Below are 15,928 nucleotides of genomic sequence, written 5' to 3' on the forward strand. Positions count from 1 at the left end.
GACCAGTAGCCTACTTTTGTTGCGTTGCTGATCCTCTATGGTACACAAATACAGTATAGCCTAGTATAATCACATATCAGAACAACTTGACGTCGGACTAATGGGCTGTCGGACCAATGACATGGACCCCAGCAAAATATACGTCACAAACACCAAAACGGCCTTTTACTTTCACGTCACTTCTTCTTTAGACGTGTTTTGTTCAGGGACTCCTGGTGTTTTCATCAGCCGGGAAATGAAAAAGAGAGTAAGACCTGTTTTTGCTTGTGTGAGTAAATCCCAGTACGAAACACACAGACATCGTATCTTATCATCGCAAGAGAGAGAGAGTTATGGCGCCAGTGACACGACTTTCAGTGTGTACTTTCTTTATGACAAACTGACTATTTTGACTTACAAAATTATCTTTTAATTGACAAACGTGACTTTCTGTAACTGCTTATCCTGTTGGGGGTCGCGGGGGGGTGGAGCCTATCCCAGCTGACACTGGGTGAGAGGCAGGGTTCACCCTGGACAGGTCACCAGACTATCACAGGGCTGACACATAGAGACAGACAACCATTCACACTCACATTCATACCTACGGACAATTTAGAGTCACCAATTAACCTGCATGTCTTTGGACTGTGGGAGGAAGCTGGAGCACCTGGAGGAAACCCACGCTGACACAGGGAGAACATGCAAACTCCAGCCCGAGGTTTGAACCAGGGACTCGCTTGCTGTGAGGCAACAGTGCTAACCACTGCACCACTGTGCTGCCGAAAAAATGATCAGCAAAAATTATTTGTCTCTTGCCAACTACTAACTACTGTACAAATTGTTTGTCAGAAATAAGGTCCCATGGGGGAAACACTGGAGGGGGACAGATTTTGCCTCTGACGCCACGCTAAGCCTAATTAGTCAAATCTATAAATGAATTAGTTAAATCATGTTCCAGGTTGTTAATACTCAGTTTATGATGTGAGATCTGTGAATTAATTATTCTGTTGTTTGCACAGTTGTGTATAAACGCCAGGTTAACTTCAGAGAGCAGATGCTCCTGACTGTCGTTCAGGGCGAACCCACTGAGCCAAGGAACAACAGGCTGAAATCTCAGAAGGTACGCTCATGACAGCTACTCTGTGTTTCTATGACTGTGGCAAAGCTTTCTGAAGAACAGGTAGACGAGACTCACTTGAGGGCGTCCTCCCTCATGTTGTCGATGCCTAGCGGTTGCCGTCTGTCCATCAGCGTCTTCTTCTTGATCTCTCTGCCTGTCATACGCTTGCCTTTCCTCGACTCAGCCTGGGACACAACACACACAGTCATCCTCTGTATAATCATCATCATCATCATCATCATTATCATCATCATTATGATCTCTGCTGAGAGTAACAGCAGCTGTCTGACCTTCGCCAGGAAGCCTCCAAAGTTCGCTCCCATGCCAGACAGCACTTTCTTCTTCTTGAGGTCGTCATCGGCCTTCCTCTTGGCTTCCTCCTCCTCTTTCCTGTGACGCTCCTCCTGCCAGATGAAGAAGAATGAGGTGATGAAGGAGCAATGTTACATGTTGAACTGAAGGGGAGATTTTACGCTGTGTTGTACTGAGCAGATTTATATGCCTTTTACTTACACACTCACCAGCCACTTTATTAGGTACACCTGTTCAACTGCTCGTTAACGCAATAGCTAATCAGCCAATCACATGGCAGCAGCTCATTAACATTTAGTCATGTAGACATGGTGAAGACGAGCTGCTGAAGTTCAAACGGAGCATCAGAATGATGAAGAAAGGTGATTGAAGTGACTTTGAACGTGGCATGGTTGTTGGTGCCAGACGGGCTGGTCTGAGTATTAACTGGGATTTTCAGCACAACCATCTCTAGGGTTTACAGAGGATGGTCCCAAAAAGAGAAAATATCCAGTGAGCCAAAATGCCTTGTTGATGCCAGAGGTCAGAGGAGAATGGCCAGACTGGTTCAAGATGATAGAAAGGCAACAGGAAGTCAAATAAGCACTGGTTCCAACCAAGGTGTGCAGAAGACCATCTCTGAAGCAACAACACCTTGTCCAACCTTGAAGCAGATGGGCTACAGCAGCAGAAGACCACACCAGGTGCCACTCCTGTCAGCTAACAACAGGAAACTGAGGCTACAATTCACACGGGTTTTCTCACCAAAACTGGACAATAGAAGATTGGAAAAACCACATTCAGATGGAAGCATGGATCCATCCTGCCTTGTATCAACGCTTCAGGCTGCTGCTGGTGGTGTAATGGTGTGGGGGAGATTTTCTTAGTACCAACTGAGCATGGTTTAAACACCACAGCCTACCTGAGTATTGTTGCTGAGCGTGTCCATCCCTTTATGACCACAGTGTACCCATCTTCTGATGGCTACTTCCAGCAGGATAACGCACCATGTCACAAAGCTCACATCATCTCAAACATGACAATGAGTTCACTGTACTCCAATGGCCTCCACAGTCACCAGATCTCAGTCCAATAGAGCACCTTTGGGATGTGCTGGAACGGGAGATTCTCATCATGGATCAACTGTGTGATGTCATCATGTCAATATGGACCAACATCTCTGAGGAATGTTTCCAGCACCTTGTTGAGTCTGTGACACCAAGAATTAAAACGGGGGTCCATCCTGGTACCAGCAAGGTGTACCTAATAAAGTGGCCCAGTGAGTGTATATCACAGTGTGGACAGAGTAATAAATGTGTGTGTGTGTGTGTTACCGCAATCCTGTTCTGCCTGTCCTTCTCCTTCTCTGCTCGAACCCTCTGGATCTCTGCTCTCTCTGACCGACGGCGCTCCTGAAGGACACCAAAGCAAAGAAACCATGAAATTATCCAATATATTAAACATGTAGCAACATTTGGATTAAAAAAATAGACCACATTACAGAGGGGATTTTGTATCACCTCATTTCTTATCTCTTTCAAAGATAACTGACAAATACGTTTAATTATTTAGGAACAACTTAAACTTTCTGCCACTGCTGTGAAGAAACAATCGGACTTTTGACACTGCAGTAAAACATGTTCTCCTGTCGCTGTTAAGTTTCTGTTTCCACTTGATCACGTCTTTAATGTTCCATTCATATTTCCACATTCACCAGAAAGTATCAGAGAGAACTTACGATTCGGTCCTTGAGGCCGATGAGTTCCTCCTCGTCCTTCTTTCTCTGCTCAAAATGGACGTCAATCAGAGTATGCAGCTCCAGTAAGTCCTTCTCCATACGCTTCCTGTGGATGTCCTGGTTGGGAAAAAAATGGGAATTTATGGCTCAAATGAGTCTGATTATTTCACTATTGATACATCCTTTGGATTCATGTGTGTTCCCTGCCTTCATGTAAAACTGATGGAGGTCTGGAACAAGTCCAGTTAAAAATACCTGCGTGAGATTGTTTGAATTTACAGAATTAATTGCCTCCCAGTTCCTGTGATTAATTTAAGTTCTTGGATAGAAATTATTAGCAATGCTATTTGTGCAAAGACCTGCTTCTTCTGCGTCAGAGGGGAGTGGGCGTTACAGGAAGATAGATTTGTGCGTCGTCAGCATAGCAATGATAATCCATGTGGTGTTTTAATAGGGCTGTAACCAACCAAAAAAGATTGGTCAACTGAAATTGTACCATCTCCTCAACCAACTGATTCATGGATGGTGTAAAAAAAAATCTGCACATTATCTCTAGATTTCTTAGAGCCCCAGCGCACTGAGTGAATTCTACCTGGTGGCATATTTTTCCTGTCACAGAACTCGACATTAACACTTGCCCAGAGCAAGTTAACCCTGTGTTCATGCAAGCAAAATGCCTCAGGTGTAAATGAAATGTGATTTCTACTGTAATATTATCTGGAAATACACAGAGAAACCTTGGGTCCTGGCATTCATGTGGATGCCACTTGACATGCACCACCCGAACACCAATAAGACCAATACAACCCCTCATGGCAACTGCACTCCCTGATCGCAGTGCGCCCCCCCAGGCAGCACAATGAACCATGCCACCCCACAAAAACTGCTCAGGAATCAGAATCAGAATCAGTATCAGCTTTATTCGCCAAGTACGTGTATACATACGAGGAATTTGACTCTGGTAGACTTGCTCTCAATGTACCAGAAATGACAGTACACAAATGTAATGGCCTGAGGGACTTGACCAAGAGTGCAAGGCGCCAACCTGGCCTCCAATTCCCTAGATCCCAATCCGATCGAACATCCACCTTACGTCCCAACCCACAGGACTCAAAGAATCCTTCGACCATGCCTTGGTGCCAGACAACACAGGACACCCACAGAGGTCCTGTCTCCTTGCCTCGACAGGTCAGGGGCCCCACCGTAGATCGGACTTGGCTTTGACCTGTCGAGGCCTGGACAAAGGACCTCGGGAGCACCGGTTTGTCCCACAAATGCTTGATCAGATTGGGATCTGGGGAATTTGAAAGCTAGATTGATGCCTTGAGCTCCTTGTCGTGTTCCTTGGACCATTCCTGAGCAGTTTTTGCGGTGTGGCATGATGCACTGCCTCGCTGAGGGGCTACCGTTGCAATCAGTAGGGGTACTTGGTCTATGACAATGTTTAGGTGGGTGGCGAGCCTAAAGGGGCATCCACATGAATGCCAGGACCAAAGGTTTCCCAGTAAAACATTGCATTGTAATGAAATGGTCTATGTAATTCGCTTCACCCGTCAGTGGTTTTCATGTTATGGCAGATCGGTATATGTAATCCAGCCTTTAACTGCAGTGTCTTTTGGGGGACTTAGTAAAATGAAATAGAACTTGTCTCTGCCATTAGCCGTCCAATCGCAGTGTAGAAGGGACAGGACAAATACCACAAAGAACAACCATCACAGAGGCGCTGAACATCAACAGCTGCCCTCTCAAGCTGGGAAAAAAAACGCCTTGGCATACACACGGCCTTATTACAGTAACACAGTGATTGATTGGCCAATGAGAATTTGGTCAGTTAAAAGCATATTGACCAACAAATGGACCAACCAGAATGTGACAGTCCTATTTTTTTGAATATGTGACCAAATGGCAGACACAAAACAAAAGTGGTCCAAGTAGTGTTCCCTGTGGAACACCAGATTTGACCATGGAGCAGGAAGAAACTACTCTGTGTAAAACACTTTGTGTTCAATCACTCTGATATGAGCGGAACCAGGCAAACTAACAAAATAGATATCTCGAATTAATACTTTGTTCGGTTTATAACTGAGCTGTATTTTATCAAGCTACAACATTATCAGTCGTGGTTTCGATTATATTTATGACGCAGCTGCAAAGTAAATAAAAAGTTAGAAAATTTAACGGATCTGACTCACATCAAAATCCACCCTCTCGCCCTCAGGAATCTTTGGAGGGGCCAGCTGAGGCACCAGAGGTCTGAAGAACAAAAGGAAGAATTTTGAGAGAATATTTAGAAATGTCAAAAATAACATTAAGAAAAGTTTTTTTACACAGAGAAAAATAACTACTGGATGCAAACACGATAAAACAGGAAGAACATACTTGGGTTTGGGGCGCTCCTCCTCTAATGATGAAAAAGAGAAAGACAAGTAAAAAATATATAAATGATCATATTGGTAAAAATGTTTCCCCCAAACACGTGAAAGGACAAATCTTCAGGTCATTAATGAAGCTATTAATGTGACTAAAAGCACAGCAAGCGTGGGACTGAGGACGTGTGAGCTTTGCTGTTAAAAGTCGAGTCCAGTGGCTGTCGATCATTTTAATATGTTAGCTCATTATTTGAGGTAAAACATAAACGTCTTCATTTGCCAACGGGGTGCTGAGATGAGGAAAAAAATCAGGACTGCAGGGCCTTTTTGGGAACCTTCAGGGAACCACACATCTACTATTTCTCACCTTCCTCCTGGGCGTCTTGATCTGATGGACCAGCCACATGAAGACAGAATGAAAGATGGAAGGAAGGTGACAAAAATAACACATGGAGCAACGTAAGAGTCAATAATGATAGGTGGAAAAGTACATGAGGAATGCAAGGGAATAGAAAAAAGTAAAGAGGAGGAGAGGGAGCAAGGAAGAAAGGATGGGAGTATGGAAGGAACGCTAACCAGCTGCTACCTGTGGCTTCGTATTTATAATTTAGGCTGCTGTCAGCCCTAGAGTGGTCTCCTTTGGTCTGAATCAGGGACTCATGTTGTTCCAAAGTTGTATAATTGCCTAGAGTTGGTTCGTGTTCTCACGGCAGCATTTACAAGTGGACCAGATCAAATGCCTTGTGTGAGAAAGCTGCTCTTGATTGGTCAGAATTTCCATGTGGGAAAAATCCAGGAAGTAAAGCAAACGTTGAAGAAGAGTACACTTGCAAGATAAATGTGACACTTTCTAATGTCACAATGGAGGGACAACTACGCAGGTTGATTTTAGCGCTGCTCATCGTGGACTATATTGCTGTCATTGTTCATTTTAGTCAAACCATACAGTTTGAAAACGAGGCGCGGCTCCAACTAGAAAACAATGTTTTGATGCACTGGATGTGCTGAATGTGCATATTAAGGCAGTACAGGAGGTTCAGATTGAGTCTGGCATATTATCTCACCGCAAACGAACCTCTTCAAGAAGGTCTCAGTCCGGTTGTTTGGTTGCTACCCGAGTGCAACTGCTGCATTCACACCTGCCCAAACGAACTGCCCTGAGGGGGCAAACCAACTTGAGTTTGATTAAACCGAACTAAACAGGGCAGGTGTGAAAGCACACTAAGTCATGAGAGTGGTATCAATCTTCAGGTGTAGCTCTCTCTGAGAAGCATATTTCACAAGATGTTTAACTATTGCTTTGAAACTTCATTTCCCATCATGCAATGAGAGCCACACCATTGGCTGTGGGAAACACAGTTTTATGGAACATTCTGCAAGCACTCAATCATTTGCACGTGTTCATAATGCACGTATGGATACTTTTGTACATGCAGATTGGAGAATTACAGATTGAAACATTTCTTTGAGGTGAAATTTATATATTTATTTATAAATTAATATATTAATATATATTAATTATATATATATATATATATATATTTATATTTTTATGTATTTATATACATTTTGGTTGAACCTCAATGTTACGGCCAAAGAATCACAATCTAGCCATCTGGCACACCTTCTCTCCTTCAAGACGGCGAACTTAATGGTCCTGAATACATAGAAAACCACTGCTAGTCAATTATTTGTAGATATATTTTACCCTTACGTGTGCTTTAAAACATGGTACAACTTTAATCACTGAGGATTAAATCTTCTGGAAAGTATTATAAGAACTAAAACTCACATCTGAGCATATGCATAATCACACGTCAGAATACTGACCGCGGTTGCAGCTGTGGAAATGGGTCAAAATTGTACTGAACGTTTAAAGTTGAAACATGATCTTAAAACAAAGCTGCACAACAGTTGACTATAATATTTATGTCTTACATTTAGAGATCATGAACAAGTGTCTCCAAATATCAGCAAGCAGACACAGAGCAACATTAGTATTTATTGGAGATGTGTTTCTGGTCATGTCATGGATGTAAGTCCAGTATTGACCCCTGTTTTAGATTTATTTTGGCCATTCCTGAGAAATATGTTTGTTTCTTATTCATATTTAATGCACCACTCTTCACCAGTTTGCTGCTCCCTTTTCTGTCCCCAACTTTGATCATTTTAGATCATTTTAATATGTTAGCTCATTATTTGAGGTAAAACATAAACATCGTTGTTTGCCATCATAGTGCTGAAAAGAGGAAAAAATCAGGACTGAGAGGCCTTTTTGGGAACCTTTAGGGAACCACACATCTACTATTTCTCACCTTCCTCCTGGGCGTCTTGATCTGATGGACCAGCCACATGAAGACAGGATGAAAGATGGAAGGAGGGTGACAAAAATAACACATGGAGCAACGTAAGAGTCAATAATGATGGGTGGAAAAGTACATGAGGAATGCAAAACAGGAAAAAACAAGTGAAAATGTAGGAACGAAAGAGGGAAAGGAGGAAGGTAGCAAAGAGAGTTGAGATGAGAATGAAATACATCAAGAAGACATGAAGATGTAAAGAACCAAAGGAAGGAAGGAGGGAATTACACGCCACACGATCGAAAGGCAAAAATGAAAAAATAAAAAAGTAAAAACAAAGTGACAAATCAAAGATAGAGAAAAAAACATGTGGAGAAAAGAAGGGAAGAGGGGGAATGATCAAAAGAAGTCCCAAGTTAATATCAGATACTGCTCAGGCAGCAAGCTTAAAGAAATAGTTAGACATTTTGGAAAATATGCTGATTCGTCTTCTTGCTGAGAGTTAGATCAGAAGATTGAAGCCACTCCTACAGTTAGGCCTAATATGAGGCAACCGCCAGCAGCTGGTTAGCTTAGCTTAGCACAAAGACTGGAAACAGCTGGCCTGGCTCTGTCCAAAGGTGAAAACTTCTGTCTACCAGCAGCTAAAGCTCATTAATTTAGGTGCTGGTAGCTAGCAAGCTGTGTTCCTCTGTTTACAGCATTTGTGCTACGCTAACCAGCTACTAGCTGTGGCTTCATATTTACAATGTAGGCTGCTTTCAGACCCAGAGTCGTCTCCTTTGGTCTGAATCAAAAGGGGCAAACGAACCTGAGTTCGACTGAACCAAATCAAACAGGGCAGGTGTGAAAGCACCCAGTCATGAGAGTGGGATCAATCTTTTCGTATAACTCTCTCTAAGAAGCATATTTCACAAAATGTTTAACTATTGCTTTTAAACTTAATTTCCCATCATGCAATGAGAGCCAAACCATTGGCTGTGGGAAACGTAGTTTTGTGGAACATTGTGCGAGCGCTCATAATCATATGCACGTATTCACAATGCACGTCTGGATAATTTTGTACATGCAGAATGAGTTTTACTGATAGAAACATTTCTCAGAGGTAAAGTTTATCTCATTGGTTGAACCTCAATGTTACGGCCAAAGAATCACAATCTAGCCATCTGGCCCACCTTCTCTCCTTCAAAACCAAGAACTTAATGGTCCTGAATGCATAGAAAACCACTGCAAGTCAATTATTTGTAGATATATTTTACCCATGTGTGCTCTGGTTTTAACTTTGTCGCAAACTTTGTCTGTCGATGTGTTTGATACTGACTTTGTCCGTCACTATCTTTGTAAGTTGCTAATTTGTCTAGCTAACTTTGTTGCTACGTCTGTCTGTCACTAACTTTGTTTGATGCTAGTTTGTCTGTTGCTAACTTTGTAAGTTGCTAATTTGTCTCTAGCTAACTTTGTCGCTACATTTGTCTGTCACTAACTTTGTTTGATGCTAACTTAGTGTATTGCTAACTTTGTCGCTAACTTTGTAAGTTGATCATTTGTGTGATGCTAACTTTGTTGCTACATTTGTCTGTCACTAACTTTGTTTGATGCTAACTTAGTGTATTGCTAACTTTGTCTGTCACTAACTTTGTTGTTGCTAATTTGTCTGTTGCTAACTTTGAGGCTAACTTTGTCTGTTCCTAACATGAAAGTAGAGTTTATCAAAATCAAAACAGTGAGCTAAAAGAAGCTAAAACACCCCATGTTATTGAGGAGAATTGCAGTTGGTTGACAGCCTAACTCTCTGTGGGTTCATCACCACAAGAAATCTGTTTTACATTACATAAGATCATTTGATTCACTGTTAGTATTTAAAAAAAGTTAATTGCAGATTTAAATCCTTTGAAAATAATTCAAAATAGAATGAGACACTTCTTCTAAAGCAGAGAGGACTATAGAAATATCACATATCAGATGTTTATACCTTTAAAACACTGGCTGCAACATCAGAGAAAAGCAGTTAAATGTTTACAACACTGAGGTAATTAAACTACCCTCATGGTTTTATCATTAGTGTGAAACAGTAGTTAACAAGTAAAGGCAACTTAATTCATCACTTACATTTGGTATTAAAATACTGTGAAGGTAAAAGGTATATTGAGATTGTCTCATAGTGGTCCAGGTGTGATTTAAAATAAAATATGCCTCAGGTTCTTTTCTTTATCTAGAATAAGATACATCTTTCACCTGCACTGGGTTTTAGGGCTGGTCATAAAAGGTATGTAAACGTGTGAATGATGTGACTGTCGCCTTACCTTGGTACTCTTGGTGCTCTGATACCACCAACCAGCGCAGCGTCAGCCAATGGGAAAGCAGGATAAAGAGGAAGTTGACAGGTCAGAGTTAGTACAGCCTTACCTTACCTTAAATTAATATTACTGGTAATCAAAAATGGGGTTGTCGGCAGCATTCTTTAGCTGCTGTTCTTCAGCGAGATGCTGTTGGCTCTCATCACGGCACTCTAGCAACATTTTTCAGAAACTTGACGTACCTTTAAAAATTGACGCCATTTTGTTTGCCTTGCTCTCAAAACTTGCGGCAATTTGTAAAATACATAGTTGGAGTTTCCCCCACATCCTTTAATGCAACCACATAAAACTCCTGTTTCCAGGATAAATAAAATGCTTGCTTGCACTTCAGCTGATAAACTTTGTCTTTACCTGCAGCCATTTTCTTTCAAGTGCCCAATTGGTAGCACGCAGGTGGAGCTCTCAACAGACTAAATTAACTAACCCGACATGGAATTTTACTTCCCCTGGACAATCGGTCAATCCTTATTGCTTGCATGTGTAACGTACTGAACTTAAGTCACATGCATAAGTAACTTAAATTACATGACAAACATGGTTTTTAAACTGAAACCATGATCTTTTCCAAAATCCAACCAAACTGTGACCATTTCACTATGATAACCAAATTAAAACATATGAAGACGTGATAGATGTGCAGCTTCTGGCCTGAAGGTGCAATTTGCCTCGTCTAAAGCATTATCATGGTGGTGATACCAAGTGATAACAGGCATTTAATGGACTGATAACAATCGTAACGAGTGAAACTAACACAGATATGAAGAAGAGAGGGAACAATTGCTGTGATCTTTGAGCAACACATTCTCACTCCGACCTTGTCACATATCAGTGTTTGGTCATGGACTTTCCACGTCCACATATGGCGTCCAAGGTACCCTGGGTGTGTTGGTTGTTGACGTTCTGGGACGCTGTGTTAACTTCAGCCTGTTACATGCATTGTCTGTTTTCACAGGAAATATAAACACACTATGTCGCTATAAGGCCTCAAATTGATGTTTTTTTCACTTCAACAACAAACACACGTGGTTACGTTTAGCAAAAACCCAAAGAACAGGGTTTGACTTAACAATCTCACAGGAAGTAAACACTGGCCTCCCAGGTGAAAGTCCATGGTTTTTGGACCCAACCACCACCCCTCCCACCTACCCTACACAGACTTCCGCAACCTTAACTCATATTGTTGTCCCACCATTTTTTCCCCCGTGATGCTGCCGGATGCCGTTATACAACGGTGACCAGCTGTGCAGCATGCCGACATGAAAGGATGGCTTTTTTGTCAATGTCTGATGCTGGAAGTTTTTGACGACTTCGGAGTGAGACTAGGTTGCTTCGAGAGCTTTGGTCAACAAGGGAAGATGAACACTTAATCACAGTCACAACCTTTTCAATTTCTTGCTCTTAACATCTTTTGTATAATCTTTTCAACACCAAACCAATTTTATCTCCATACGTCAGGCAGCTGTCCTGTACGTCCTCCTGACCTTACCTACTCCATCCTCCTCTGCCTCCTCGGGAGCTTCCTCCTGCTCCTCTTCAGCTTCTGGGAGGAGAAAGACCCAGAGAAATTAATAAAGTTTCATGTATGTTTCATAGATGTTTATTGTGTTTGTAAGAGACACAAATGTGGACACATGCTTCTGATCTCACCCTGCTGCCTGGAGAGACGAGCCAAAGGAACAGAGAAACATATTTATCAGTTAAAATCACTGCTGATTTACACTGAAACAAGCAGATGTCAAATGACGAGCAGTGAGAGATGATGCTTCACTCACTCATACTCCTCTTCTACGTCTGACATGGCTGCAATAAAGAGAAACACATGACAGTCAGATCAAGAACATTCAGCAGAATATGAACATGTACAAGAATCCTGTCAGGAGGAGAAAAAAAATCAATAACAAAATAATAAAATACTGTAATAATTAAGTTTTTAGATTAACTGGGCAAATTGCGTACGTGGTTGAAAAATCGTCAGGCATGATCACAGTTTGAAGTAGTGATGAACCGATTAGTCATTTAAAGCTGAGGCAGGCAGTTTAATTTTGGCAGCATTGTGCAAAACTCCCATAAAAAAATTTGAGCATATTATGATTAAAGTGTTCTGGGAGAAGACTAGACTTCTGCACCTCCTCTTGTCTCTGTTTTCAGGCTTTAAAAAATCATGACCAATCACAGGTCATTTCAGAGAGAGAGTGCTCCTATTGGGAGTTCCTAATTCTATTGACCCTGCATTGGCAACAACTGCATTCACTGCAAAGCAACCCAAACAAAGGAAGATTAACTGATCAAAAAAAAAAAGTGTCTGACAATAAACTTTATAAAACACACGTCAATATCGACCAGAAAATGTTGCTAATACTTTAGCATTCTGCTAACCCACGGCTGCAGCTTTAAGCTCACATTTATGTAGCTAACGTTAGCTAGAGCCCTGTTCAAAATGAGACTGAACTTTTTGATAGATGTCAGTGTTTGAGCCACGACAAAGGCCAAAACTTGGCCTTAAACTGACGCTAAGATTTGTTGTTTTAGCCGATTTCCAGAAAACTTGCAGCCCACACCGGCCAGTTAAGAGGAGTAAGGTGTCAGCAGTCAGTGACGGAATAAAACAGTCAATAAAACAGGTTTTTCAATGATTGTTAGTCCCTTAAACCACAAATCAAATCAAATCAAATCAAATCAAATAAAACTTTATTTATATAGCACTTTTCATACATTAAAAATGTAGCATAAAGTGCTTCACAAAATAAAAACATACAACAAAAACACTACATACATTTTGAAAACCCGCCCTTCCCACCCCCACATATAAACACACACACACACACACTCAGTCAATATAGTAACATGGCTGGGCACTGAGGAACCAGGTGAGGAAAAACTACCTTCTGTATGGGGAGCTCATCCACACTGAGAGGCGCTACAGCCCACGGCCACAGGGAGCGCTGCCGCAGAGACCACCCCGACCCAGATAGACCGGGGTGGACTCCACACATGGTGCAGAGCCTCCCAGTCCTCCAGACCTGAGGGATCCCCAGGATGATGTCCCCGCGGGCAGACCGGACACGCCTCCCAGTGCGGAGGCCCCCCATGAGGAAACACTGGAGCTAAAAACTAAAAACTATAAGACTAAAAGCCAATATGATAAGATAAAACAAGTATGAGATAAAATAATGATAAAATGCATTGATGCAAGATTTAAAAAAATAATAATAATAAATTAATTAATTAATTAAATTTTTTTTTAAAATGAAGATTTAGAAATATAATAATAAAATGCATAAAGATTTAAAAATAAATAATTTAAAAGCATTAGAGATTAAAATAACATATAACAGAAGAATAAAAAGGTGAGTCTTGAGCCTCCTTTTAAAAACATCAACAGTCTCTGCAGTCCTGATGCTCTCCGGCAGGCTATTCCATAAGTGAGGGCCATAATGGCTGAATGCAGCCTCCCCGTGGGTTTTTGTTCTGACTTTTGGAACAATTAAAAGGCCGGTGCCGGAGGACCTCAGGGTCCGCGAGGGTTGATATGATAAAAGCAGGTCAGATAAATAAGATGGCCCAAGACCGTTAAGACATTTAAAAACTAATAAAAGAACCTTAAAATCCATCCTGAAACACACGGGGAGCCAATGCAGTGATTTTAAAACCGGTGTCCCTGAGCATAGTTATAAATGTCTACACAAAATATTAGGCTTATTGGTCCAGTAGTTTGCAAGATTAGCTGTGGACAGATAGATAACTCTCACACACCTATACACACAGAGGCAACCGCATGATCCGATGAAGTTTACACCTGGCCGGTAATTATTATATAAAGAAAAGATACTGACTGCCTGGATTAAACATATTTAACAACCCGGTATCACTCTGAAGTCGTCTAAAAGTGTCACTTAGGCACTGACTTACAGCGTCAGACCCCGATGAAAAAGCTGTCCTTTCATGTCAGCGTGGTACACGGCCAGTTGCCACTTGTTTACGTCATGGAGAAAGGCTGCTGGACAACAACAAAAGTTAAGGCCGCAGAAGTTCAAGTGAGGCGGGTAGGAGGGGTGGTGGATGGGTCCAACAACTTTGACCCAGGAGGCTGGTGTTCCCTTCCCGTAAGATTCTAAAGCCAAACCCTGTTCTTTTTTCCTAAACCTAACCATGTCAATTCACAGTGTTGTACCGTCACAGTGCGTTTATTTTGAAAGAGACTGTATGTAAACCCTAAATTTCCTGTGAAAATGGAAGTGTATCTTGAAAGAAGAGAATTTGACACGGTGTCCAAGAACGTCAGCAACCAACACACCCAGGGTACCTTGCACATCGTATATGGAAGTCCACAGCCAAACGTTGATATGTAACGAGGTCAGAGTGAGAATGTGTTGATTTAAAGCCGTATCAGGTGTTGGTAAACGCAGGCTTGGAGGCCCGGCTGTTCATAAGTACGTGAGTGAGTCATCATCTCTAAATCACAGGTGACCACAGCCTCTATTCTCCTGTGATTAATCACGTTGGACAAACACAGAGACACAATGCACACTGGCTATAAATTGTTCCTCTGAGCTGCCATTGTCCTGATATTAAACCACCACTCAGGGACGGACATACGCAGTGGGTGTGTGCTGACACCTTCCTGGCAGGGGGGACGCAGGGAGATTGATGAAGCGTCAACAGGTGAGAATGTGACAAGGGTTAAACACAGAAAGATCAGGAGAGATAAAGTTTCTGTCCCCCGTCTCTGTCTCTCCCCTTTTTGTCCTCACTCATCCTTTCTCCCTCTGTGCTGGTGTTTCCGACAAATTAGACGAGATGATTTATCTTGAAACACTGAGAGAGTCTGTAACGACTCGTCACAATAAATAACAGGCATTTCAACATGCGCAGTAAAAGCTGACTCCTCCATCTGAACAACTGGCTTCACAGTTTGACATGTTCACTGAGAAACTGACAAGCGGCTGATAAACTGAAGGAATCTGTCATCAGTTTGGCTTCGACACAGCGTCGTGACCTCTCCTCTCCTCTCTCTGTCCGTCTGTCAGCAGGAAGAATTTATCGAGGTGGTAACTGCCGTCTAAAGCTCGGCCTTCTCTCTCCCCGTCTGTTGTCGTGCCCATTTCCATGCCAGACCCAGCAGCTTGGCATAGCCGGATACCAGCAATCCTTTCAACTGCAATCAATCAATAGGTCCCCAAATCTTCCATCTGCTGTTATTGATCCTCACTCTGTTTTTTGTTAATACACAAAGAGGTCAAGTTCTACCCTTCACAACTTTTACCTTTCATTTCAGAATGGTTTACTTGTTAAAAAGAAATCCTCATTTTTTTTCAAGCACCAGCAAAAAATAGTAAATTTGAATTACGAAATAGCTCAGCATTTTGGGAAATACACTTTGAGACTCTTTCTTGATTCAAATGAAAAGACTGATACCAGTCCCAGAATATGGAAGCCCCGAGAGGCAAGGGAGAAAAAACATTCTGGTAATCCATTGTCTAAGTCTGATCACTTTTTCCCTTTGTGTTGATGACATAAGAACAGGTAGAAAAATAAATAAATGCTGGGACAATTTTTTAAAGTTCTCTAATCATTATTTTTTTACTAGTCCATACCCACTGAGTGCACAGTTGCCCACGTACAGTTTCACATGGTGTGTGTTTGGGATACAGGTCATAGGAAATTGCAGATTAAATAGTCAACTGAACCCATTAAGAAGAGCAATGTATTCAGACAGAGTGTTTGTGAATTTGATAGTACGATTGCTTTATTGAAAGTACAGTAGTACCATTGCC

At 41.8% G+C, this 15,928-nt stretch overlaps 1 protein-coding gene across 1 annotated transcript; it reads right to left on the reverse strand.

The window, feature by feature from the left end:
* Nucleotides 1–1,170: 1,170 nt before the first annotated feature.
* Nucleotides 1,171–11,787, reverse strand: tnnt1 (troponin T type 1 (skeletal, slow)). Its single transcript, XM_050070357.1, has 11 exons — nt 11,784–11,787; nt 11,641–11,691; nt 10,101–10,118; nt 7,813–7,833; nt 5,865–5,885; nt 5,508–5,529; nt 5,321–5,381; nt 3,129–3,245; nt 2,725–2,802; nt 1,390–1,503; nt 1,171–1,284 (listed from the first exon to the last, which is right to left on the reverse strand). Exons 1-11 carry the CDS (start codon nt 11,785–11,787, stop codon nt 1,171–1,173), a joined length of 621 nt encoding a protein of 206 aa, XP_049926314.1.
* Nucleotides 11,788–15,928: the final 4,141 nt, after the last annotated feature.

This window comes from Epinephelus moara, chromosome 18 (genome assembly GCF_006386435.1).
Source record: "Epinephelus moara isolate mb chromosome 18, YSFRI_EMoa_1.0, whole genome shotgun sequence".
NCBI lineage: Eukaryota > Metazoa > Chordata > Actinopteri > Perciformes > Serranidae > Epinephelus > Epinephelus moara.